The 26,034-nt window shown below is 30.8% G+C and overlaps 2 protein-coding genes across 3 annotated transcripts; both read left to right on the forward strand.

Moving 5' to 3' along the window:
- The first annotated feature begins 1,263 nt into the window (after positions 1-1,263).
- Positions 1,264-7,867, forward strand: LOC102594875 (E3 ubiquitin-protein ligase RHF2A-like). Of its 2 annotated transcripts, none has more exons than XM_006348369.2 (9): positions 1,264-1,438; positions 2,919-3,062; positions 3,391-3,437; positions 5,602-5,664; positions 5,779-5,866; positions 5,977-6,341; positions 6,449-6,553; positions 6,635-6,973; positions 7,600-7,867. In XM_006348369.2, exons 2-8 carry the CDS (start codon positions 2,928-2,930, stop codon positions 6,930-6,932), a joined length of 1,101 nt encoding a protein of 366 aa, XP_006348431.1. In that variant the 5' UTR covers positions 1,264-1,438; positions 2,919-2,927; the 3' UTR covers positions 6,933-6,973; positions 7,600-7,867. The 2 variants fall into 2 exon arrangements, with proteins under 2 accessions (XP_006348431.1, XP_006348430.1); XM_006348368.2 differs by having other exon boundaries at positions 1,265-1,438; positions 6,446-6,553.
- A 12,060-nt stretch (positions 7,868-19,927) lies between these two features.
- On the forward strand, positions 19,928-24,300 carry LOC102595440 (fasciclin-like arabinogalactan protein 17). The gene is made up of 2 exons (XM_006348370.1): positions 19,928-21,417; positions 23,917-24,300. Exons 1-2 carry the CDS (start codon positions 20,157-20,159, stop codon positions 23,964-23,966), a joined length of 1,311 nt encoding a protein of 436 aa, XP_006348432.1. The 5' UTR covers positions 19,928-20,156; the 3' UTR covers positions 23,967-24,300.
- The last annotated feature ends 1,734 nt before the right edge of the window (positions 24,301-26,034 follow it).

Here is a 26,034-nt window from a genome sequence, read left to right on the forward strand (position 1 = left end):
CAATAAATTAACAACTTCAAAATATATTTAACAAAATCACATACAAAAAATTATATAACTCTCCAAATTTCATCGGTGTCACATAAATTGAAACAAAGAACTACTCCCAATTTATGTTATTTACTTTCCTTTTTAGTCAGTCCCAAAAGAATGTCACATTTCTATATTAAGTAACAATTTGATTATAAAATATTTATTTTACCCTTAATGAAATAATTTACAGTCATACAAATTTATATCATTCATTTTGGACCACAAATTTTAAAAGTCTTCATTTCTTTTTTAAACTCCGTGGCGAATCAAACTACCTCACATAAAATGAGACGGAGGAAGTAATATACATTGGGCCCGCGCTGGCGCGGGAACCTAATAACTAGTATATATATACAAACAAATGATCGCACATACAATAGTTACAAACTTATAATCAAGCATTATATTCACGTGATTTATAGTTAAATGTGAGATTATATTCTCCTACATTTTGAAATTAAAGCATTATTACACTTTGGAATATATAAAAATGGGTTGGTGACTTGTTCCAATTATTTACTTAAACAAAACAAAACCTAATCCTCAAATGTAAACAAATCCAATATATGTATATGATATTTCATTTTATACTAATTGTATCTTGTACAATATTATAATTTAATTATAATACCAATTATCATATGCCACCAAATACAAAGATTCTTCAAAAAAGAATATTAGAGATCATCCTATCAACTTCTCATTCCTAACCCCAAAAAAATATGTATCTTTAGTGTTTACATCAACTCAATAATTACATAATACATGTATTCATATACATTATAATTATTAAATTATATAGTAGTTCAAACACGAGGCTTGATGAAGGGATTCTATTCCTACCATCAAAATATCGACATGATTCATTTACATACAATTACATAAAAATGTATATTAAAATTTAATTGAAACTAACAAATAAGCATTCTAACTTAAAAAATGAATATCTAGACTCTTCAACCTGATTTCAATGACAACCAAACACACTAACTCGTTCTCATCGACGCTGATTTGTGTGTCTAGACAATCATCTTATAAATTGAATTCAACAGACGCTATATAGACGAATTGAGACGTTTAAATATGTATATTGAAAATTGAAGTGCTTATTTATCAACTGAGGTCACGTAACGTTTGTTTACGTATTATGCCCAAATTTAAAATGTTTGTTGGACAAAATGACAAAATGTAATAAAACGTGACCACCATTACCAATTTTCTAATTATTCTGTATTTTGTCTTTCCTTATTTCTAAGTTTCAAGGGTTTCTTTAATGGGACCTTAGCATTCATTTCTCTTATTTTCATGGCAGAAAATATCAGAGCTTTAATCTTTCTAATTCATGGAAATTTTTTCCCTTCATTTTGACCCATTTTCCAGAACATATTTCTAATTCATTTTTGAGGTAAATTTCTTAATCAATAAAACAAATGTAATATGAAAATTGTAGTTTTTATTGATCTAGTTTATGAGATTGTAATTGTTGTGTTTATGGATTGTTTTTTAAAATTTTATCGCACATTATTAAGAATTTTCTTGGTGAATGTAGATATGTGAAATTTCTTTGTAGTTGTGTTAAAAGTTTGCATTTTTTCAAGATTTTTCATGTGGTGAATGTAAATATATGAAATTTCTTTGTATTTGTGTTAAAGTTTGCATCTTTGTGAAGAATTTTCATGTGGTGAATGTAAATGTGTGAAATTTCTTTGTAGTTGTGTTAAAGTTTGCATCTTTTTGAAGATTTTTCATGTGGTGAATGTAAATATATGAAATTTCTTTGTAGTAGTGTTAAAGTTCACATTTTTTCAAGATTTTTCATGTGGTGGATGTAAATGTGTGAAATTTCGATATAGTTGTGTTAAAGTTTGCATTTTTTTCAAGATTTTCATGTGGTGAATGTAAATATATGAAATTTCTTTTTATTTGTGTTAAAGTTTGCATCTTTTTGAAGAATTTTCATGTGGTGGATTAAAATATGTGAAATTTCTATATAGTTGTGTTAAAGTTTGCAAAAAAAAATTCAAGAATTTTCATGTGGTGAATGAAAATATGTGAACTTTCTATATAGTTGTGTTAAAGTTTGCATTTTTTTTCCCAAGATTTTTTATGTGGTGAATGAAAATATGTGAAATTTCTTAGTAGTTGGGTATAAAGATTGCATTTTTTCAAGAATTTTCATGTGTGAAATCTCTTAGTAAGTAGTTGGGGATGAAGTTTGTATTTTGATCAAAAAAATTTCTTGTGGTGAATGTAAATATGTGGGATTTCTTTGTATTTGTGTTAAAGTTTGCATCTTTTTTCCATTTGTTTGATGAAATGAAGGACTTGTAATGTATGCCTGGGTAATGATTTTATGGAATGAAGATATATTTACTGAGAACGATTCTCTTATTATGCATGTCATGGGAAATTTCGTAATGTCTTTTTGGAGTTGGTATTTTTAGTGTTTTGTCTGATAAGTGAATGAGTTCAAGAGGTCACTGGTTCGGGCCGTGGAATCAGCCACTGTACTTGCATCAGGGTAGGCTGCCTAAGACACGCCCCTTGGGATGCGATCCTTTCCGAGACCCTTCTTGAACACGGGCTGCCCTCATGTTTGTGTTAAAGTTTGGATTTTTTTTGTCTGATCTGAGAATTGAAGGACTTCGATGTATGTATGCGCACAAATTGAGAATTGTCAAACAGTGATCTTGTTGTATGTGTTACACTGAGGATTGTTCAATTTTCTTCAAAATTCTTGAGTATTTCAGTGTATTATACTTTGGTTTGAGCATTCATCAATTATCAATGGAGTTCTCCATGTTATGCTGGGGGACTTTCTGATTTTTCTTTCCTTTTCGAGATACTAAGTTAAACGATTTTTGGGGCTTTGTTGCATATGTAAGGTTCTGGAAATGGACGACGAGCTCAAGAAAGTGGAGAGTCATATCACATCAGCTGCAGCTTTTGTGGAAGGAGGAATTCAAGATGCCTGTGATGATGCGTGTAGCATTTGTCTAGAGGCTTTCTGCGAAAGTGATCCTTCAACGGTGAACACTATGAATACTTCTAGAACAAAATATAACTGCTTATTAAGTATATGATTGAAGGGGAGCCTTGAAGCAATAGTAAAGTTGTCTACGGGTTTGAGCCGTGGAAGCAGCCACTAATGCTTGCATTGGGGTAGGCTGTCTACATCACACCTCTTTCGGGTGCGCCCTTCCCCGGACCCTGCTAACGCGGGATGTTTTGAGCACCAGGCTGCCGCCCACCTTTTTTTTTTTTCCCTTCTAGTAAGTATAGGATTGTTTTGCTCTTCTGGCCCTTATTACCGGGGTGTTAAAAACTGCCTAAGATATCTGGTCTGTTGTTCAACAGCTAACAAGCTGCAGGCATGAGTTTCACCTCCAGTGCATCCTAGAATGGTATGCTGTTGCACCAAATCCTGCTTCTACCATCTTTATTGATTTTGAGAATCTTTTTTTCGTGAAGTTGATTTTGAGTACCTTAATTCACTGCTCTTGTTATTTTGCATTCAGTAGCTTATTGTTGTTGTCTGGGCTATTAAAATGTCACTTGAAGATTCGAAATCGGATGATAAATAGAAGAATAAACTTAGACTTGATAGCTTTTGTGACTGTCCTTTTCGGGAAAGGGGTGACTAACTGGCTATCATAATTGTGAGTTGGGATAGCAAAACAGAGAAGTAAAAACGATTTTTTTTTGATAACTGTGATGTCCAGGCAAGCTTACACGCTCCTCGCATAGGTACTAGATGACTCTATCCACCAAGGCTTAGACAAATGGGAAGACGAATGAAAATCACCTAGTGTTTCATGTTTCCATCATCTTTGTTGATTTTGAGAATCTTTTTGTCATGAAGTTGATGTTGGTTTAGAAGGTGTGATAAAGTTTAGTCGTATCTTGTGATGGCGTGATCCACTTGATCTCGAAGTTCAAACTAAGTTCTTAAAGGAAGACTTACTAATTTATCACAAAGTCAATTTCATTAGAAGTTCAAAATAGAAAATGACAAACACAAAATCTCTTCCTACTTAGAGAGCAAGAGATTTTGCAGAACTAATGAAACAATAATTAACACTCTGATTAGACAGATTGAGTGGCTGAAGGGAGAAAGGGAGGACGACAGGGAGATATAGGCGAATGAGAAAAAAGTATAAAAGAGCAACAACAACAGCATACTCAGTGAAATCCCACAAGTGGGGTTTGGGGAGGGTGGTGTGGACACATACCTTACCCCTACCTTGTGCAGAGGCTATACTGATAGACCCTCAGCTCAAGTAAAACATATCAAAACAGGTTTGAAAAAGAAATACAGTAGCAAAGAAGTAATGTCGAAAATAATGGGGAAAAGAACAATAGCCAGTAGCCACAACAAATAATACAAAAACCCGAAGCAAATGAGACAACGGGTAATAGAAGATTCAAAGAATAAGATAATAGAATAGTAATTATAATATTAATACAAATAAGAAAAGCTAGACAACGCTCGACTACCTACTAACGTTCTACCCTAATCTTTGACCTCCATGTCCTCTGATCTAAGGTCATGTCCTCGGTAAGCTGCAAGTAAAAATAAAAGAGAAATAGAGAGATAAATCAATTCACAAAGTATTGTTCATCGAGGGTTAGTTAGGTCTTCTCAACAAAATCATAACTATTCGATTTATTGAATAGGAACCCTGAATAATCAAAATTATCTTGAACAATTAAAACTCTTCTTGTAGCTAAGGCAATGACCATCTCAAGCTAATATATATAAGCTTATCTCTATCTAAAAGATAATAGTATCGCCAAGTAATAGATGTTATCTCTACATCATTCTTCCTCAGCTGGAGAAAACGTGATGAGGGCGAGTGAGATTGCCAAAAGATGTAGATTTATCGAATGGAATTCATCCTTGTTAGTTCATGTCTTATCAAGCGATGATCCTTCTACGAAACAATTTTTGTCTTTACATTATTCTACGAAACAGTTTAGGTGCATAATAATCATAGTGAGCTTAAAATCTTCTTTTTCTTTTGTGAGTAAACTTGTAGCAATTAGCATCATGATTATGTTGAATTGGAGACCTGTATACAAGGTCAACCATGTTTAATTAACGCAGAATATGCATATCAACTATTTCATTTCGGGGTGTTTCTCTCAATAAGTTTGCCTTGGGGAATGTTTTGATATGTTATTTTTGATGAAGTTCACATACTCCCTCTGTCCCAATTATATGACTTACTTTCCTTTTTAGTCAGTCCCAAAAAGAATGACACATTTATATATTAAGTAACAATTTAACTTTGAAATGTTTATTTACCCTTAATGAAATGATTTATAGTCACACAAATTTCTATCATTCATTTTAGACCACAAATTTTAAAAGTCTTACTTTCTTTCTTACACTCCGTGCCGAGTCAAACTACCTCACATAAAATAGGACGGAGGGAGTAATTTTCTTTGTTAATTTTTGTACATGAGAGCTTGTAAAACTCTAGAACCGATTCTGGTTCTGAAGTTCAAAACTTACATAAATGTTGTTCGAGTTTATTATAATTTTTATAATTTTTTTCAAAACAGGCATCAGAGAAGTTCTAATTGTCCAATGTGTTGGCAGCCCCTAAGTCTGAAAGATCCTACAAGGTTCATTTGGCTTCATTTCCCTTTCGATTTTCACAAATTCATATCATTTTCATGCTACGCGTTAACTTTGATGTTCGACTTTGATTGACTCCCCTGATTTGAATGATATTGCAGTCAAGAATTGCTTGAGGCAGTGGAACAAGAGAGGAATATTAGGTTTAATCAGGCAAGAAATGCTACGATGTTTCGTCGTCCTACGCTGGTAAATATTGAATTTCACAAACTATAATGTTCCTTCTCCTATCTGATTAATGAAATTCCACAAGCTATAATGTTGCGTCATCTCATTTTCCGTTTTGGATTGCTCTCTAGTTGACCACGGGGATGAGTGAGTCTGAACTCGAAGAGCGCATTATTCAGCATTTGGCTGCTGCTGCAGCAATGGGACGGGGACGCCACTTTGGTCAACGAGAGGGATCAATAAATCGGTCATCTTCCCATGGTCGTCCGCATTTTTTAATGTTTTCATCTCATCCTGATCCATCTCCTACTGCTTCTGCTGAATCGGATTCTCGTCAAGCTATAGCTGATCCTTCTGTTCCTATAACACCTGTCCGCCGTGAGACCGCACAGTTCTTGCCTCACCTCTCATCTGGTCAAAGTAATCAACTTTCTGCTTCATCATCTCGATATGTTCGCCCGCAAACCGTTAAACAAGAAATATCTGTTGGCGACAGGTATTGATGATTTTCAATCTCTTGGCTAAACATCAATGGTACACATGTTTCTCATATCGAAATTTTTCATTTTCTTTTGTTTGTTTGTATGTTTTTCGTTTTAGAAGCTCTTCTAGTCCATCTTTGACAGAAAACCAGGATACAGAAGGACCATCAGACCTTCATTCACTATCGGAATCCTGGAAATCTCGATTTAATTCAATGTCAATGAAGTATGAATTGCTAAACTTGCTCTTTTGAATGTGTCATTTTAGAAGCTATAAGCAATGTTGAATGTGGTTTTTGCTTTCCAGATATAGAGAATCAATCACAAAGAGTACACGAGGGTGGAAGGAGAGATTGTTTTCTCGAAGTACTTCTATGGCAGATATTGGTTCCGAAGTTAGGAGGGAGGATAATGCTGGAACAGCTAGTGTATCTCGCATGATGGAACACCTCGAGACACAGGAAAATCAAACGGACAACAACATACCTTCAAACTCGGAGCAGAGACTCAATGATAATATGGTTGCTCATAACGGAAGCAGATTGAACGGAAATAATTCTACGACTTCCTCCGCAAGTTCAGCTCGGAATGAAGTCATTATTTAATCAGTTGCATGGCAATAGTCCTCAGCATTTCATCTTTGAAAGTAAGCAATTCTTTTCTTTCTATTATCTCTTTTATTCTTATTGTGTCTTTAAAGATGCTTTTTTTGATGAAACATTGGCATAACCGAAATCGGTAGTATCTTGGTTCATGTCAAGAGTGGCAGATCTAGACTAGACGCAACGGGCTCTGCAAGACCCATATGCGTCTAGCTCGGACTAGATTATATGTATGTGAGGAAAGATTAGAACTCATTGACTTGAAATCCTGAATGTGAGTCATGTGACCCTCTTTTTGGTTAACGTCCATGTTCGGTAGAGTATATATTGGATAATACAAGCAAATCATATCGTTGTTCTTGCTATTATCGATCTTATAGACGAAAAAAACATCTAGCATCTTTACTGGTGTTTGTGTAAACTTGGATGAATTATTGCTCAAAAGAGATTGATGAACGAGACCATCTCTTTTTTATATAAAGGATAGTTCGGTGCACAAAGCATTCTACGTTCGTGAGGGTCCGGGGAATGATCAAAAACCAAAGGGTGTGTACCTTGATGCAATCATTAGTGACTGATTTCACAACTTGAACCTGTGACCTGTAAGTCACACGGATTACAATCTTCGAGATTATTGCTTTTTTATGATGAGATTTATTCCGTTTTTCAGGTTTTTCAGCTCATCAACCTTCCAAAAATGATATGCAAGGATGATAACAACAACAACAATTACACCTCAATCCCAAACAAGGAGACGATGTACTATATTTTCGCGGTGAATATTCGATGTCTGATCAGAACAAAGAAATGAATAGCCAGAGAAAGATAATGTTTATAGTGTGTAAACATAAGTTAAATGTTGAACATTCACTAAAATTTGACACTAAGGAGTTTGTCTTGGATTTTCACTTTATATACAACTTGAAAATTTGACATAATTTCTGCATTTAGAGTTTTAATAAACCAACTTTATTCTATTTTAAAAAAAAAAATTCAAAAGATGCTCTCGAATGTTTTTTTTTTCCGAAAGGTCTCACACCATTAAGAGTATTTTTACATCGTTATGTTGTTTCCTAATCTTGTCAATTCGAACGTAGATTTTGTTTGCATGCCATAAAAATTCCTACCTCAAAACAAATTTTCATGCGACCAATTACTACGATCCACAAGTTTTTTTTCTTAGAGCTCCTCTCCTTATAGACTACAGTCAAGTGGCTTTTACTTCTCAACAAAAATAAAGCCTGAATTCTAGTGTAACTTTCGTCTTTGATCGGTGTCTCTTTCAAGACTTGAGAACTAAGTTTAACATGACCAACTATGAGGATCTACACGTCAATTTTCAAGATCCATTATGTGTTACTCATGTGATCAAGCATTTATCGCCTCCAAAGTTCAAAACTAGCTTCTTCTTGTATATGTGCATCTCTATCTCCATCTCTGAGCTACCTTTGACAGGTAAAATTAATAAATTGAGCGGAATATCATAATTACTTTTTTCTCTCTCTCTCTTCATATTCGTCTCATCAAATTATCATCTCTAATGTCAGTTGTTGGAATAGGTCAGCCTAGCTAAAAATACTTTTGATATCATATGATATTTTATACTTTAGACAAGTCACTCACAATTTTCATCAATAAGACCTTGTATATCGTATCATTAACAATATTATTACACCTTATACTTGACTCACAAATTTTTCAACTATCAATTTAGATTTTTATCTTCGCACCCAACAATGTTTACCTTATATAATGCACCTGATTGTGTAAATATTTTTTATTGTTAGCATATTTATTATTATTGTAATATTATGCAATAAAAAAAATTGAACAAAAAGATTACTAATACTTATTACTTAAAAAGAATAATAAATGGCCTTAGTACTATAATGCCAATCATTATTATCCTTATTCAAATAAGGGTATCAAACCTACCCCAAAAAACAAAAAAAAAACTGCCGACAGAGTTCAAGGGTAAAATAGTCAATTAAATATTGTAATCATTAAGTTTCGATTTACGTAGTGGTGTTTGATTGACTATGAAATTTAAGGGAAAAAATGAAATTCGTGATAAAGTCATCAATATTTGTGTAATTATAAATTATCTTAAATAGAAACATATCAGTTTTTACTAGATAAACTAAAAAGAAAATGTCGTCAAATAAACTAAGACGATGGAATACACTCAAGATTAAAAATTTAAAGTATTTGATTCATTATATAAAATTTAGTGTCGGTTAGTAGTTTCTGATCATGTGCATTGTACGTGTACCCTAATTACAAATACATTTATAAAATAGAACCGAAGGAAAACTGATATTTTTATATATAATTTGAGTGCAAAACTTTATAACAATCCATTTCAACCCCTTGTTATATGATGTGAAGCGAACAAAAGATTGAATCAATCAACAAAAAAAAGTACTATAAGTCCTTTGTGTTACATATTTTGCCCCACGCATCTAACCACCTCGTGTGATTTATTGGTTCCACCAATTAAATATCTAAATTAATATTGTACCTAACACTAAATACTGTAGAAAGTCTTTTATGGGACTTCATTTCGAGAATATGAGTATTATTTTTGGAGATAAAAAGAGAATATATAAAATATAGAAGTTGGAATTATTAAAAGAAATAATGACTAACAACAAAAAATAGATTTTTTTTTCTTGCTATTATTCGGTGCGACTTGAGAGGAAAAAATAAATATTTTACTAAGATTTTGAATAGCGATTCTGAATTCAAGTTAATTTTATTTTGACTATTCTCATAGAAAGACGATCAAATAATTTTTGATGATTTTTTTCTTTTCTAATAAAGAATAAAGATTAAGCTTTTTATATTGTAGGATAGTAGATAATCACAATTTATAAACAAAAAGATTACCAAGAAAATAGACAGAAAAAAAAGTGTGTTAGTTGTATTTATCATTCTATAAAACATAATGATCCTCAATTTAAGCTTATTGATCAATATGTGGATCAAAGAATAAAAAAATAAATACTTTCTCCAAATTTATTGTTATGTTTTCATTTTCCAAAGTTAATATGATTCATTTAATTGAATTAGATCAACTCAATATTTAATATTTCAAATTAAGATATTCAAAATTGTACGATAAATACTACAAATTGAAGCTTTTTTCATTTTAATTTGATGAAAAAAATATATTTTAATTGACATTTTTCTTTATTGTCGTGTTTCTTTTTTTATAACTATTTTAATTTGTTGTATACTTGAACTGGAGGTCTTTCAGAAATGATCTTTTTATCTCCACTAAATAAGAATAAAGTATGCATACACTCTATCTTTTCAACTTTTATTTGTGCGATTATACTGAATATATTATTTTTATTATTAATCAAAAGTCACATAATTTAACTCTCAAAAAATCTAATATTAAAACTAATATGAGACATAAAAAGTATCAATTAAAGCTTATTAATCATCACATAATACAAAAAAGGAATGCCCTCCCAATATGTCATGGTAGATAAAAAAAAAAAAAAAAACCTAAAAGACAAAATTCTCCTAACTCAATAATTTAGTATAATCTTTTTTTCTCTTTCAATAAAGATGCTTGTATTTTATTAAAAAAAATAATCATAAGATTGGAAAAGATTATTAAGTCTTTGATATAGCATACTATCTTTGAACACCAAATTTCTAAATAAAAAAAATTAATCAAGGTCCAATCTATCATGAAACTCTCATCACCATCATCATTATTATTAGTTTGAGATGAATTATGCAATAATACTAAAGCTTCTATAAAATCTTGTTAAATAGAAAAATATATGGCCTTCATTTTTATATTTAGGGGTGATTGCACTTTTAATCTCTTATAATCTCAATATAGATATCGAATATCAGGAATATCAGGTGAAAAACTAAAAAAAAACTTTTTTTTGGCTTTGATCCTTATAATATTTGATTAAATACATTTATTCTTTGATTAACTAAAAAGTGTGTTTAGCTATTATGCCTCACATAAATATTGATTATACTATATCACCTTAAAAGATCAGTAACATTACAAATTAAACAGAATGCATTGATGAATGAATGATTTAGCATTTCATAATATGTTAAATTTGTGCACATACAAAATTTGAGGGATCAAAAGTGCATATTAGTTACTTCATTAATTAAAGATTAAATGTGCTTAATAAAAAATCACAAGACTCAAAACTTGATTTTTTCGATAATTAAGAGACTAAAGGTACTCCGAAATTACACGAAAAAAATATAGAGCGAGTAACACAAGTCGGGTAAGCTATTGATATTGATAAAGAAGTTGATTCTCAACTCCTACAATAAATAAGAGATGAACGATTTGATCCTTTTACAACTCTTCTTCTATATCAATGAATAGATTTTTATGATACAATCGATTCGATTCTTATTCTCATTCTCACCATCAAATATCTATGATTTATTTTACACTTATGATGATATTGAAAAAAAATCTTAATTTTTATGTCAACTACCAATTAAATTATACCATATAAAACAATATTATTATTAAGCAATAATAAGAATTGTACAAGAGGATCTAAATCTTACTTAACAATAATAATAGAAGGCCTTAAATCTTAATACTAGGGCCAACAATTATTCTCCTTATTCAAAACTCAACAAAATAAATAAAATAAAATGAACACCACCGACAGAGTTGAAAATTGTAATTTTATTGATATTTGAGGATTAAAAGTGCTAATATTCTTTAGATTTATTACTTTATTTTAATTTTATGTGATGTTTTTCTTTTTAGCTGGTCCCACAAAGAATGATATTATTTTATATTTATAAATAGTTTAATTTTAATATTAATAAGATAATTTATAATTACACAATTAAAAAATTTCCACTAAATAAATGTAGAGGCATATTCTTTCTTGTATAGTTAATTAACTCTAGTTATCATATTATAGCAAAAAAAAATAAAAAGACATCGTTCTTCCAACACATATATTAATTTACCAATTTTAAAAAATCAAAAGATTGTTCCAAAAAAATCTAAATATTAATGAATTAGAGGGCCATCAATTATTCACTTTATTATTCAATATTATAAGATAGTCCATTTGATATGCGGAATAAGATACAATATCTCTATATAAAGCTTGAAATAAAATGACAAAATATATAAATATATTTTTTAACTTAATTTCAGTTGACATTTATATATGTCTTTCAACATTGGCGAAGTTGGAAATTTTGACTAGCCACCCTGTGTTATATGTGGCTACACCACTGACCTTCAACTTTGAGTATGCATAAATAGACACTTAAATTTATATAAAATTAAATAAATAAACACATATAAACACAATGAACATATGTGTCAATTTGATTAACTTTATACAAATTTAATTATTTACTTATATACACCTAAAATTAAATGTATCGTCTGATATTCTTTATTTTATTGTTCAATATATCTTTTTTCAAAAAGAATAAAAATTGAACACCGCCGACAGAATTAAAGGGTATTATAGTCATTTTCATAAGCCATAGAAAACAGCGGCAAAGCTGTGGCTTGTCATTCATAATCATGACAATGACAGCTGTCCTTTTTGGTCATCGGCTGCGATATTTTTCTGTGGCTAATATTATCTTTCTTTCAGCTCAGCTTCAAATTATTTTTCATATTTCTTTAGTTGAGCCGTTTGTTAAAAAGTAAAATATTTTAGTCATATTAATAACAACTTTATATATGGTACACTTTTTTTAATTATTCGATAAAAAATATAGGGAAAAAGGATAAATATACCTCCAAACTATCGTAAATGGTATGTAAATATCCTTTAGCCCATTAGGCCGGCCCAACTTAACATGTTATTGGGGTAAAGTTGAGATAAGATTTTTCAAACCCTTTATAAGTAGGGCTTATAAGCCCAGCCCAAATAAGCCCTCACCCCTTGATGCTTCACCGAGGTCAGGGTCGACCCATGGCCAAAACTATTTATGTAAGGGTAACTTTCAAAAATCTCACTAGTTTATGGGCTAATTATTTAGAACTACGTTATTTTACAATGTTACATCTTACTAAATTTTGGTGCATTTAGATAGGGAAAAAGGACAAATATATCCCTGAACTAACGTAAATGGTATGCAGATACCTTCCGTCATACTTTTGAGACATTGGTGCCCCTGCCGTCCAAAAACTGGAACATATATACCCTTTATACTAACGGACATACACGTTTCATAATCTTATCCATCGATCCAGCATTTATCGACGGATAAGATTGCGCCACATGTCCCTATTTAGTCTTCCGTTAGCGTGAAGGGCATATATGCTCTAGTGTTTGGACGACAGGGGCACCAATGTCCAAAAAGTATGACAGAGGATATCTGCATACCATTTACGATAGTTAGGGGATATATTTTGTCATTTTTCCCAAAAATATATATGATACAAACCTCTTTATATTTAAAAAGTAATTTGATTTTAGAACTTTTATTTTACATCAATGTAGTTAATGGTAGATTGAAGGTTTAGAAATGATTGAGATTGAGTACTTGGAATGCAAGTTAAGTGACATGTCTTACGAATCATACGTGGATGTGAAGTTCGATATTTTGGATTGATAATTTAAGGAAATAGAGATATTGATGATGATGTTATATAACGTATTAAAGCGATCAAAGAAGACTAAATAGAGGCTCACATATGGTGTTTTGTTAGACCTAATATGTTGTATAGGGAAAATGATCGGCTAGTCAAGAACTCACGCGCTCAAAAGATGAAAGTAGCAGAAATGAAGATGTTTAGATCAATGTATGGATATATTGGGAGAGATAAAATTAGAAACAAAGATATTTGGGATAAGTTATGGGTACCTATCGGGTAAGATCAGAAAAGTCATACTGAAATGATTTTAGACGTGTGAAAATGAGATATACATATGTCTCAATAAGGAGATATGAGAGGTTGGTCATAATGGATCTGAAGAGATATAGAGGTAGGTCGAAGAAAGATCTAGAGAGGTGATTAGATAAGATATGTCACACATGTAGCTATTAAGGACATATAAAAGATGAAGTATTAGCGTAGAAGGTTGGTATCATCGAGCGTTATATAGTTTTCCTTATCAGACACCTTATTGATGGTAGCTTTTTGTTGTGTTTTACTCCTTCCATCCCAATTTAATAGTCATGTTTTACTTATTGAGAGTCAAATTGACTAATTTGAAAGTTAAATTAGATTAAATCAATTCAATATAATTAAAAAAATTACATTAAAAAATTATACAAAAAGTACTATAAATTACAATTTTTTTATGTTAATTTAATTTAATGAAAAATAAATTTTAAAATATTGATCAAATTTATAATTTAATTCTTCAAAAGAGAAATATGACGGCTAATTCGAGATGGAGGAAGTATATACCTAATTATATTTGTTGCCTTGGTTCTAAAAGTAGAAAGAAATGTTCTCTCCATCCACTTTTATTAGTCCATTATACTAAAAATATATATTTATTTTAATTATCTATCCAATTTAAAAAATTAAAATATAATTTATTATTTAATTTATAATATCTTATTACATACTAATTATTTCTCAATGCATGTTTTAAAATATTAAATGTATATTTAAAGAGTCATATAATAAATTTATTTTTCTATTTATTGCTCTTTAAAAAATGTGTCACTTTAATTCTTGACAAGTAAAAATAAACAAAAGAGGCTTATGATTGGCTTTTCTGTATTCCACAAGCATTGGATTAAATTTCTTTATGTACTAAAGAAGCTATAAATACAATTTTTGGGTAATATTTATGTCCAAAAAAAAAAATCCTATTTTTAATTTTATTGCAAAAAATCGCTAAACTAGGAAACGCCAAAAAAAACTCGAAAGAGCATGCATATATCCTTAATTAGAAATCTCAAATTCAACCCTCTTTAAATTTAAAAAAATATCCTATTAAAAGCATTGTCAAAAGAAATGAATGCTTATAACTTATATTTATAAAATTGTGATTTAAATTATTTTCAAACTTTGGAAATGAATTCTGATCTAAATAATCCAAATTTGGTCAATTATCTAGAGCAATATTAAAAAGGTTAAAAAATAATAATCTTAACCTATCAAAATTAGTTAGTGATCAAAGATATATTTATTTCACAGGTCTAATCTATATTGATAACTCTATTATTAGGTTTTTTTTCTCTGACACATAATGTCACTATTAAAACACAGATACTACAATAATAATTTAAATAGAAGTAACTATTTTTAAATGTTAACCAATGTTCCCTCCAAAAACAGGTGATTTTTGTTGTATTTTTCATTCAAACCTTGAAAAAAAGAAAAAAAAATTAAATGTATTTTGTCCAATCATGTAAAAGTTGGTGGTTTTCATTATATTCCACATTCAATGAATTCCACTCCAATGTTCCTACTAAAATTCATTTATTACCTTTAAAAATAAAAATAAAGGACAACTACTAATAGTATATTAGAATTATGAAGATATTGATTATCATATCTAAATTTTATTTATCAGATTGAAATTTAAAATTTAATACTCCCTCCATTTCAAAAAGGATGATCTAATTTGATTTGGAACGAGTTTAAGAAAAAAAAGATTTTTTAATTTTATGGTTCTAAATTAAAGTTCTGTCAAATGTACCAAAATGTCTTGTGTAAATATGTCACGTGTAAAGTTGAAGTTAAAGTGTTGCCAAAAAAGGAAAGAGGTCATTCTTTTTTAAACAGAGAGAGTATCTAATATCTACTTTCAATTACTAATTATAGAATTATCAAAATCGAACTTTGAAAATACTAAAACATCTCATACTAATAAGTATTCATTCATTTTTAATAAAAAAAAATTAAATGTATTTTGTCCAATCATGTAAAAGTTGGTGGTTTTCATTATATTCCACATTCAATGAATTCCACTCCAATGTTCCTACTAAAATTCATTTATTACCTTTAAAATAAAATAAAGGACAACTACTAATAGTATATTAGAATTATGAAGATATTGATTATCATATCTAAATTTTATTTATCAGATTGAAATTTAAAATGTAATACTCCCTCCATTTCAAAAAGGATGATCTAATTTGATTTGGAACGAGTTTAAGAAAAAAAAGATTTTTAATTTTATGGTTCTAAATTAAAGTTCTGTCAAATGTACCAAAATGTCTTGTGCAAATATGTCACGTGTAAAGTTGAAGTTAAAGTGTTGCCAAAAAAGGAAAGAGGTCATTCTTTTTTTAAACAGACTAAAAAGGAAATTGAGTCATTCTTTTTTAAACAGAGAGAGTATCTAATATCTACTTTCAATTACTAATTATAGAATTATCAAAATCGAACTTTGAAAATACTAAACATCTCATACTAATAAGTATTCATTCATTTTTAATAAAAAAAAATTAAATTCAAATCTTGAATATAAGATCACTATTATTAGAGAATACTTTATTTTGTTTTAAAACTTTTTGATGAAATTTCAAATTTTATGAATTTGAGAGAAGTTTTGAAAATACTCCGAACTATTGACTGCCTTAAAAACACATCTCTACTTGACTAACTAAATTTAGATACACCCTTGATCTACCACATGACATAGTAAGTAATCTTAAACTCTTGCAAGAGCATGAACTTTTAATAAAAAGCCGAGATAAACTTTGAAAACACCCTTAAACTTGGCGAGAATTCAGGGTTGTATTCCACTCATGTTGCAAGATCGAGAGTGTATTTAAAGTTCAGTTAGTCAAGTAAAAATGATTTTTTAAGGCTATCAATAATTCAAAAATGAAACTAATAATTCACATTAAATTTTAAGGTGTTTTTATTACTTTTTTCTATAAATTTCAATACGAATATCGAACCCCGACAAAAAACATAAAACCACAAGAAAATTGGAGAAAGCACCAAAAAAAGAAAAAAGTGTTGGAAGACAACACGCAAAAAACACGAGCAAAACTACAAAAAGGAATCGGCTTGGCTTATATGCGCCGCTAAGCCACCGTTCACAGCTCATTGATTATGCCACTTAACCGTGTGGACCCCATTTACAGCCTGTTCCAACTAAATTTAAAATAAAATAAAATAAATAAAACAAAAATAAAAATATTCCTAAACCACACATTTTTTTTTGAAGGGAAACAAAAACTTAAAAAAACTTAACTTAGGTCCCACTATATTTTCATTGAGTTTTCTTTGATCTATTAATGACGGTAATCGTTCGATCAGTTTATGTGCATCTCGATTGTATTATTAAGTACTCGTTATTTTTCATTGGTGGATATTGGAGGAAACAAAAATCTTGGCAAAATTCAACTTAGGTTCCCACCAAAAAGGATTTTTATTGAGTTTTCAATTTAAAAAAAATTAATAACGATAATGTTCGATCGAGTTGTGTACATCTCAGTTATATTATCGAATTCTTGTTGTTTTTTACTTGTGGATGAAATCAAATACTTGACAAAACTCAACTTAGGTCCCCCAAGAAGGAGAAGTCAGCCTTTTCATTGAGTTTTTATTTGTCTATTAATGTCGGTTGTGTTCAATCAAGTTATGCATATATTAATTATATTATTGAATACTTGTTATCTTTCATTGGTAGAGGGAATAAGAAGAACACTTGGCAAAATTCAACTTAGGTCCCCTGAGAGTGAAGAATTCAAATTTTTATTTTTAATTAATGACATCTTAATTATATTACTTAATGATTTTTCTAGTGGTGGAAAGAACCAACAACTTAGCAAAACTTAATGTAGTTTTTGAGTTAATAACTTATACCATATATTTAATGATTTTTTTTTGACAAATATATAGTTTTGAGCACAGTTACTGAATTCGATCAAACTTATAAGTTATCCTCTATCACAACCTCTAGTGGGGTAAGTATCCTTTTCATCTTAACTCGTAAATCAGTTTCGAGCTCTAAAAATGAAATTATTTCCCATAAAAGTGAAACTTTTGATCACAAAATTATATTAATTTATTCTCAAAGCGAGTATATGATTGAGAAGAGTATTGTAAATACCCCTAAATTTAATATGAATTATACTTTTCATCCCTAAAGTATTAACAACCTTAAAAGCACCGTGAAATAGCGCTTGGTTAGTTTGCGCTCGTCACATTTATTATATCAAATATTTTTTACTTTTCACTAGGGAGTCAAAATCTTGCCAAAACTTAATTTAGGCCCCAAAAAAGAAGAAATCAACTTTTAGCTTTCCTTTTTTTTTTTTTTTTTTATAAAATAAGTGTATGATTAATTTAGGTACACCTTTAACTATTTCACTAGATATTTACATTTTCTACTGACATAAATATTTGGTAACTCTATATATAATAAGGTTAAGCAAATAGTATTTTCTTGCCTTCTTTCAAGAAAGAATCAAATGGTACACCGAATGGAATAAATAAAAATATCTCATTTTTTATATGAGATAGTAATTTTTAGATTAATTAATATCTTAAATCAAGTATGATATAATGTTAATCTCAAATTTATATCGAGATTATTTTTCTTACGTCACGTATTAAATGATCCATCTCTTTACTTCAACCCTCATATCATTCTCCCCATTTCTTTTTCTTTAAAATAATGCCTACTTTATTTAGTGGATACAACAAAGTTACCAATTATTAGAAGAAGAATGAAAACTTAAGGTCTAATCAATTAGTGTCTAATATGCTTTACATAGTTTTTCATACTTTTAGCTAATATGTGCTTGATAAAGGATTAAATATTGTGTTTTAGTTTGAACAAAAATTGTCAAAAAAATCTTCATATTTTTAACCCTTTTCTCAATAAATTTAATAAATTGATACTCTAATAAACACAATTGTACAATAAATCATAATAATTCTATTTTTTTTTATGCTAATTGTATCTTGTTTATCCACATTATTATCAAGAAAAAAGTAAAATCTAGGGTCACATGTCATACTTAAAGCTTAATAATTAACTAAACTTCATTATCCACATGTCACTTTTCTTTGGGTAAGAACTTTAACCCAAAGTTTCCCTAATTCCAAATATTTTAATTAAACTTCATTTTCCACATGTCACTAGTTTTCTCTAGGGTAATAAGAACTTTATCCCAAAGTTTCCCCAATTCCAAAGGCCAAAAAAAAGGAAAGTTTGTGTTTGCTAAAGTTTTCACTTGAAGCCAAAGTTTCCCCCTTTCACCATCAAAAGTTGTGGGATGGTTTAAAGTATATAGTTTTAGAAGTTTGTTTTTTCAAAGTTTTTGAGTTAATAACTTATACCATATATTTAATGATTTTCTTTTGACAAATACATAGTTTTGAGCATAGTTATTGAATTTGATCAAACTCATACGTTATTCTCTAGCTTAACTTCTAGTGGTAAGCACCCCTTTCATCTTAACTCGTAAATCTATTTCGAGCTCTAAAAATGAAATCATAAAGAACATTTCCTTTAAAAGTGAGACTTTCAATCACAAATTTATATTAGTCGATCCTCAAAATGAGTACAAAATCGAGAAAAGTATAGAAAACACTTTTAAACTTGGTGTAAATTATTAGTTTCGTCCCAGAACTATTGACATCCTGAAAAAGCACTCATCTACTTGACTAACTAAACTTAAATACACCCTTAATCTTGCCACATGAGTGAAATATACCCCTCAATTCTCGCCAAGTTTAGGGGTGCTTTCAAAACTTATCTTGATATTTTATAAAGAGCTTCACATTCCTACAAAAGTTTGAGACCACTTGTTATGTCACACAATAGATCAAAAATATATTTAAGTTAAACTAGTCAAGTAAATTGATATTTTTAAAGTCATCAATAACTCAAAAATGACACAAACAATTCACATCAAATTGAGAGGAGTTTTCTGATACAAAATTCAACCCAAAAAAAAGGTACAAAGAGTGATAGTACACTAACAACAAATATTTAAGAAAATAACCCTTGACCCTCCATTACCACTATACTTTATTTTTCCACCAAACAATGACAACTATATACCCCACCCCCTACCCCCACACCCCACTTCTTCTCCTCTTTCCCCTCTTTACTACCAAAAACCAAAGCCAACCCACAAACTCACTCCATCATCACCCCACACAACACACATTGTCTTAAAGACATCACTAACTATAGAAGAATCAAGAAACCAAGAGCAAATTTCAAGAAAGTTGAAGAAAAAAATTAAGTCTTTTTCTTCTTCTTCCTTCTTCTTCTTTCTTCTTCTTCTTCTTCTTCTTCAAGTGCCATGGATTTACAGATCTATGGTTTCTTGTTCACTTTGTTTCTCACATTCGCCATTAATGGTGCTACATTACAAGAAAAAACCCAAATAACACCTCCTCAAATCAACTCAAACTCAGTTCTTGTAGCCCTTTTGGATTCACACTACACTGAGCTCTCCGAGCTAGTTGAAAAAGCTCTCCTTCTTCAACCACTCGAAGAAGCTGTAACTAAGCACAATATCACCATTTTCGCACCAAGAAATGAAGCTCTGGAGCGTGATTTAGATCCCGAGTTCAAGCGTTTCTTGCTTGAACCCGGGAACATTAAATCCCTCCAGAACCTCCTCTTATTCCACATGGTGCCAACCCGACTCACGAGCTGGCACCAGAAGAATCACACAACTCTCTGCCCCGGAGAGGCTGAACGCCTCTCCGGGAACATGGTGAATATCATTCACCCGAATGATATAATCAAATCAGACGGAATCATTCACGGAATCAAAAAGGTTTTAATCCCTAAATCCGTACAACAATCCTTCAACAACCGAAGAAATCTCCGGTCGATTTCAGCCGTGCTCCCAGAGGGAGCACCAGAAATCGACCCGAGAACAAACCGATTGAAGAAAAAACCCAAACCAGTACCCGCCGGAGCTCCACCGGTGCTACCAATTTACTCCGCAATGGCACCAGGTCCATCACTAGCTCCGGCACCAGCACCAGGTCCCGGCGGACATCACCACCACTTCGACGGTGAAACTCAGGTGAAGGATTTCATCCAAACCCTATTACATTACGGTGGATACAACGAATTAGCCGACATTTTAGTAAATTTAACATCGTTAGCTACTGAAATGGGGAGATTAGTTTCAGAAGGATATGTATTAACTGTTTTAGCTCCGAATGATGAGGCTATGGCAAAATTGACAACCGATCAGTTATCGGAACCCGGTGCACCGGAACAGATAATGTATTATCATCTGATACCGGAGTATCAAACAGAGGAGAGTATGTATAATTCAGTACGAAGATTTGGGAAAGTGAAATATGATACATTGAGATTGCCACATAAAGTTGTTGCTGAAGAAGCTGATGGGTCTGTGAAATTCGGGTTTGAAGAAGGATCGGCGTATTTGATTGATCCCGATATTTATACCGACGGGAGGATTTCCGTTCAGGGAATTGACGGAGTTCTTTTTCCGGTGGAGGATATTAAGGTGGCTCCAAAATCTGCTCCTGTTGTTGCTGCTGCTGGTGATGCTAAAGTTGTTGCTAAACAAAGAAGAGGTAATACTAATTATAGTTTTGAATCTTAATTGTTGGTGTTTATGTGTTTTAATTATCTCTAATTATGTGAGTAATAACGATATATTCAGTGTAATTTCATAAATGGAGGTCTGGGGAGCGTGGTGTGTGTTATATCTAGCCTTGTTTTCGATAGACTTCGGCTCAAGTGGGGTCCGGAGAACGTCGTGTGTATGTTATATGTAGCCTTGGTTTAAGGTAGAGATTTTGTTTTCGATAGACTTTCGACTTAAAGAGGGGTTTGAAGAGCGTGGTGTGTATAACTGTGTATGTTATATGTAGCTTTTGGTCTAAGGTAGGGATATTGTTTTCGATAGATTTCGTCTTAGGTGGGGTTTGGAGAGCGTGGTGTGTATGTTATATGTAGCCATGATCTAAGGTAGGGATATTGTTTTCGATAGACTTCAGTTTGGGGGTCTGAAGAGCGTGATGTGTACGTTGTATCTAAGCTTTGGTCTAAGTTAGAGATATTGTTTTTGATAGACTTCGGCTCAAGTGGGGTCTGGGGAACGTGGTGTGTATGCTATGTATGGAGCCTTATTGTTACCTTGTGAAGGTAAAAATGTTGTTTTTGAATGACCTCGGGTCAAGTAAAACATCATCAACAACAACATATCTAGTGTCATTAAGTGAGGTCTGGAAAGGATAGAATGTATGCCGTTTTCAATAGAGTCCGACTTAAGAAAGAGCATATTAAAGCAAGGCTTAAGTAAAACATATTATCAAAAAAATTGTTAAAAATTAGTTTTTTTTTCTTACAAGTTAATGTTATTAGCTCATAATTTGTCAAAAATTAATTTCTTTAGTACAAAATTTGGCGGTGGGTATAATGAGAATAATGGAATTATGGCTTTTTGTGATTCCAGTTGTTGCCAACTCTTTTTGTGGTGGAATTCTTGGACTTAACATCTAAGCTATGTTTTTTTTGATAAAATAAAAATAAAAATAATTCTAAGCTATGTGTGTCCAACTTTTGAAAATTGTTAAAAATTGCACAAATTGACAATTCGTCTTTTCCCACATCAATAAATTTCCTCAAAATTTGATGGACAGAGTTATTCAATATCTGTCGTGAAGGAGATAGTAAATTAGTTGCGATACGCAAATTGGTCCGGACATCACATAGTGGTAGACTTGTTTGTTTGCTTGTTTTGCTATGTTTTTTTTTTTGTGAGTTAAGATATCATTGTCATTATTTTTGAGTGATTAGTTAGTTTTTGTTTAATTTCTTTTATTATAAGCCATAAATTGTTAGGTATAAATATGCCCTGCACGTTTTTGTAGAAAGTGACAATTATTTTAAGTAATTAGTAGTTGAGAAATTTTGTCGGTGAGCCATATATATAATAATTATATAATAAGATTAAAAAAAAGAATTAATTCTTTGCTTGATGTATAGCTTATTCTAAAACCATTTGATGGAGTTGGTATTTTCTTTTTTTTTAGTAGTTGAATTATTAAAAGATGAAAAAAGTTGGCTTGGTCATACCTAGCCATAAAGCATTCATAGCAAAGGGTTAACCACCAAATGTGGAGCGGTTATCCGTCTATCTTTAACCAGATGCCTCGAGTACCACAAGTGAGACTTTCCGGCAAAGATAGAAGGACTTGTTAGTTAAGTTTAGAGGGTTGAGTGTGGAGAATGATAGAGAGACAAAAAATCACTCTCGAATTTCAAAAGCCTCCCTTAGTCTAAAAGGATAGCTCAGATAGATCCTTTCGGTTCAAGACTTGGTGAACGTCCGGTTTTAACCTTATTACATGTCTAATATGTATATCACGTGTTGTGCTCTTACCACTAGACCAAAAACCGAGCGCTATCAAGTCAATTGTTTTGGTGTCTAATATGCATTGAATTTTCAACAACTTGGATGTTTCAGCCAGCCTAGCCTATTTGTTGACAAATTCTTTGCCCCCACTTGTTCTCTAAATAGTATATTTCACTTCAATTAATTATCAGTTGTCATGATCATGTCAATTTCATTTTGCTATTATGAGTTGGCATCAAAGGTAGTCAAGTGACACCCCTTCGTCGTAAAAACAACACTGACATTGATAGGTTGGTCATTCCTTTTTTATGTATATATACTATGTATATCATCTTCGTGGACGATGCTATGTTATTCGAACTCCCAACATAGGTTTCGAATGCAACCTTTTGTTTTCTACTGACGTTGGCTCACGTTAGGGGCGTAGCCATGTGGGAGGAAGGGGTTATTACACTGTATATACAAAGGTTAAAATTATCTTCTATGTATATATATATATATACATGGTCGATGTTCAATCTCCTACCTTGGTGAAAATTCTGACTCTGCTACTGAATCAAGTTACAACACAATCTAACGAAAGCGGAACTGTCTCCTCTCCTACATCACTTTTGACTTCTTCATGTGTTTTACTTCTTTATGCGTTAATTCTTTTTAGTGAAAATTCTGACTCTGCCAACGTTTGCTAAATTATTTGTGTTTTTATTTGCAGGAAAGTTGATGGAAGTAGCATGTAGTATGATGGGGTCATTTTGTCATTAAAATTCAAGATCAAGAAATTGAATTATGAAGATGGTAATTCAGTTAGGATTTGGGGAGAAGAGGAAAAAAAATAAAAAGCTACAAAATTTTCTGAATAAATGGCAAATTTTTAATATTTTTTTTTCTAGGAGAGCCTTGTAAAATTTAGGGAAGGAGAAAAAAAAATGCTTGAATTGAAGTAAAAATTCAGAAAAAGGGATTTTTCTCCTTTTTTTTTTTTGGTTTTGTTATAAAAAGTGTAATTACTACATATCAATTTTTTATTTGTATTTAAGGTTTGTTGGTACCAAACACTTTGTATGCACAAATATACCGTCTTTTTTGTCCTTTTATATATTCACGGGTATTTTGTCTTATTATTATTTCTTTTTAATGTTATTTTTACCATTGTGATGTGATACTTTAATAACTTGTGATGCAACTTTTTCCAATTCTTTTATTTGATGTGATGTAATTAGTATTTTAGTCTTGTGGAATTGGAAACATTTTTTATCCTTTAAAAAAAGTTTATTAGATACTTGTGCTAGTGAAAAATAGTAAATAGTGTAACACAAATGTATTTTTGCTATTTTGAGTTCTTGTTGGGAAAAATTGATATAAAGATAATGAGGTTCTCATGATATTTTCTCTTTTGTGTAGTTTTGATCTACGATGGAAGACTTTGTATTTGAGTTTCGTTAGATTCAGGTGAAATGTAAAGTGTAAGCGAAGAAAATGAAAGAGATGAAATTACGCCCCTTAATCAAAGTTTATATCAATAACTAACGCAACTTCATACCAACTATTTTATACTGTTAACCATCTGACCTTATTTCGTAACCTTACCCTCCCTCTCTTTAAATAATTTTTTATAACAATTTGAATTTTACTAATAATGTTTAAAAAAATAAAAATCATTACACTATCTATCAATATATATGTAATTTAAATCCTATTTGAAAATGGTGGTTGGATGTACATCTTTTAGGGTGAAAACAAAAAGTATGATGACTGTGAAAAAAAAGAAGAAGAAAAACTAGTATTTATACTAAAACCCCCCCAAAGTTGTAGAAAATTGTCTTAAGTTCCATGTACTCTTTATCTCAAAATATACATTTCTAAAAATTAATTGTGCTAAATTTTGATTGCAATTTTAAGTTGTAGAAAATTGTCTCAAGTTCCTTCTCACTTCACTACTAAAAATAGAAGGAAAGAAGCGATGGCGAATAAATTCTGTAGCTAAATAAAAATATTTATTGGTAATCCTCTTTAGCGATAAACTATCAAAAAATTTGGTAGATACGCGTGTTTAGAAATAGATGAGCGATAAAATTTGTAGTTAATTTTAAATTTTTTTGTTGTAATATTTTAAAACTCAATGCTTTTGATATAACACACACGCACACATGCATGCTTTTTTTTATTTTTTTTTTAAAGTTTGGTTCTTTCGCTCCTTGCTTGCTTAGCAGCAAAAAAAAATAGACTTCATCGAGTAACGAGAAACTTAGAACATAAATATGTAAATATGCTAGTTGAAAATAGATCTCCGCCTTTAAATACTCCTAAAATAAAGTGTCACAGTTCTCTCCATCAAATTGATTGTAAAAGCTAATACCTTCACGTGTTTGATTGAAGCATGACAATAGAAGGATGCTGAATAAAACTGGAATAAAAACCGCTACTAGCGAGTAATCGAGATGCACGTAAGTTAACAATTGTTAAAACAATGAGGGATATATTAGCAACTTGTGTAATTTATCAAACAATTAGTAATATAAATAAACATTTCACAAAAGAAAAGAGGACAAATATTCAATATAATTATTTAGAAACATATAAATAGTGGTTCCACTTATTTATTAATTATTATCAAGAATTTGGCATTGCTTTATTTTTGTTTGGTTTTATTAGGTTAATGATTAATCACATCAAAGTAGGAAAAAGCAAATGAGCTGGCCTTCACATGGAACTATTAATTATAAAAAGTTATACTAATAAATAATTGATGTGGGGACTAAAGAAAATTGGACAAATTCATTGACTTTATTTATTCATTTTATTCTTTAATTTTTCATGCAAGAAGAAAAAG

Source organism: Solanum tuberosum, unplaced genomic scaffold, assembly GCF_000226075.1.
Source record: "Solanum tuberosum cultivar DM 1-3 516 R44 unplaced genomic scaffold, SolTub_3.0 scf00098, whole genome shotgun sequence".
Classification (NCBI taxonomy): Eukaryota; Viridiplantae; Streptophyta; class Magnoliopsida; order Solanales; family Solanaceae; genus Solanum; species Solanum tuberosum.

What these genes read in the sequence shown, in the direction of transcription:
- LOC102595440 (XM_006348370.1), top strand. Translation starts at nt 20,157, where the DNA reads ATGGATTTACAGATCTATGGTTTCTTGTTCACTTTGTTTCTCACATTC. An exon ending in TGTTGCTAAACAAAGAAGAG is followed by an intron (nt 21,418 to 23,916) that starts GTAATACTAATT and finishes TTTTATTTGCAG; the next exon opens with GAAAGTTGATGGAAGTAGCA.
- LOC102594875 (XM_006348368.2), top strand. Translation starts at nt 2,928, where the DNA reads ATGGACGACGAGCTCAAGAAAGTGGAGAGTCATATCACATCAGCTGCA. An exon ending in GCGAAAGTGATCCTTCAACG is followed by an intron (nt 3,063 to 3,390) that starts GTGAACACTATG and finishes GTTGTTCAACAG; the next exon opens with CTAACAAGCTGCAGGCATGA. An exon ending in AGTCTGAAAGATCCTACAAG is followed by an intron (nt 5,665 to 5,778) that starts GTTCATTTGGCT and finishes ATGATATTGCAG; the next exon opens with TCAAGAATTGCTTGAGGCAG.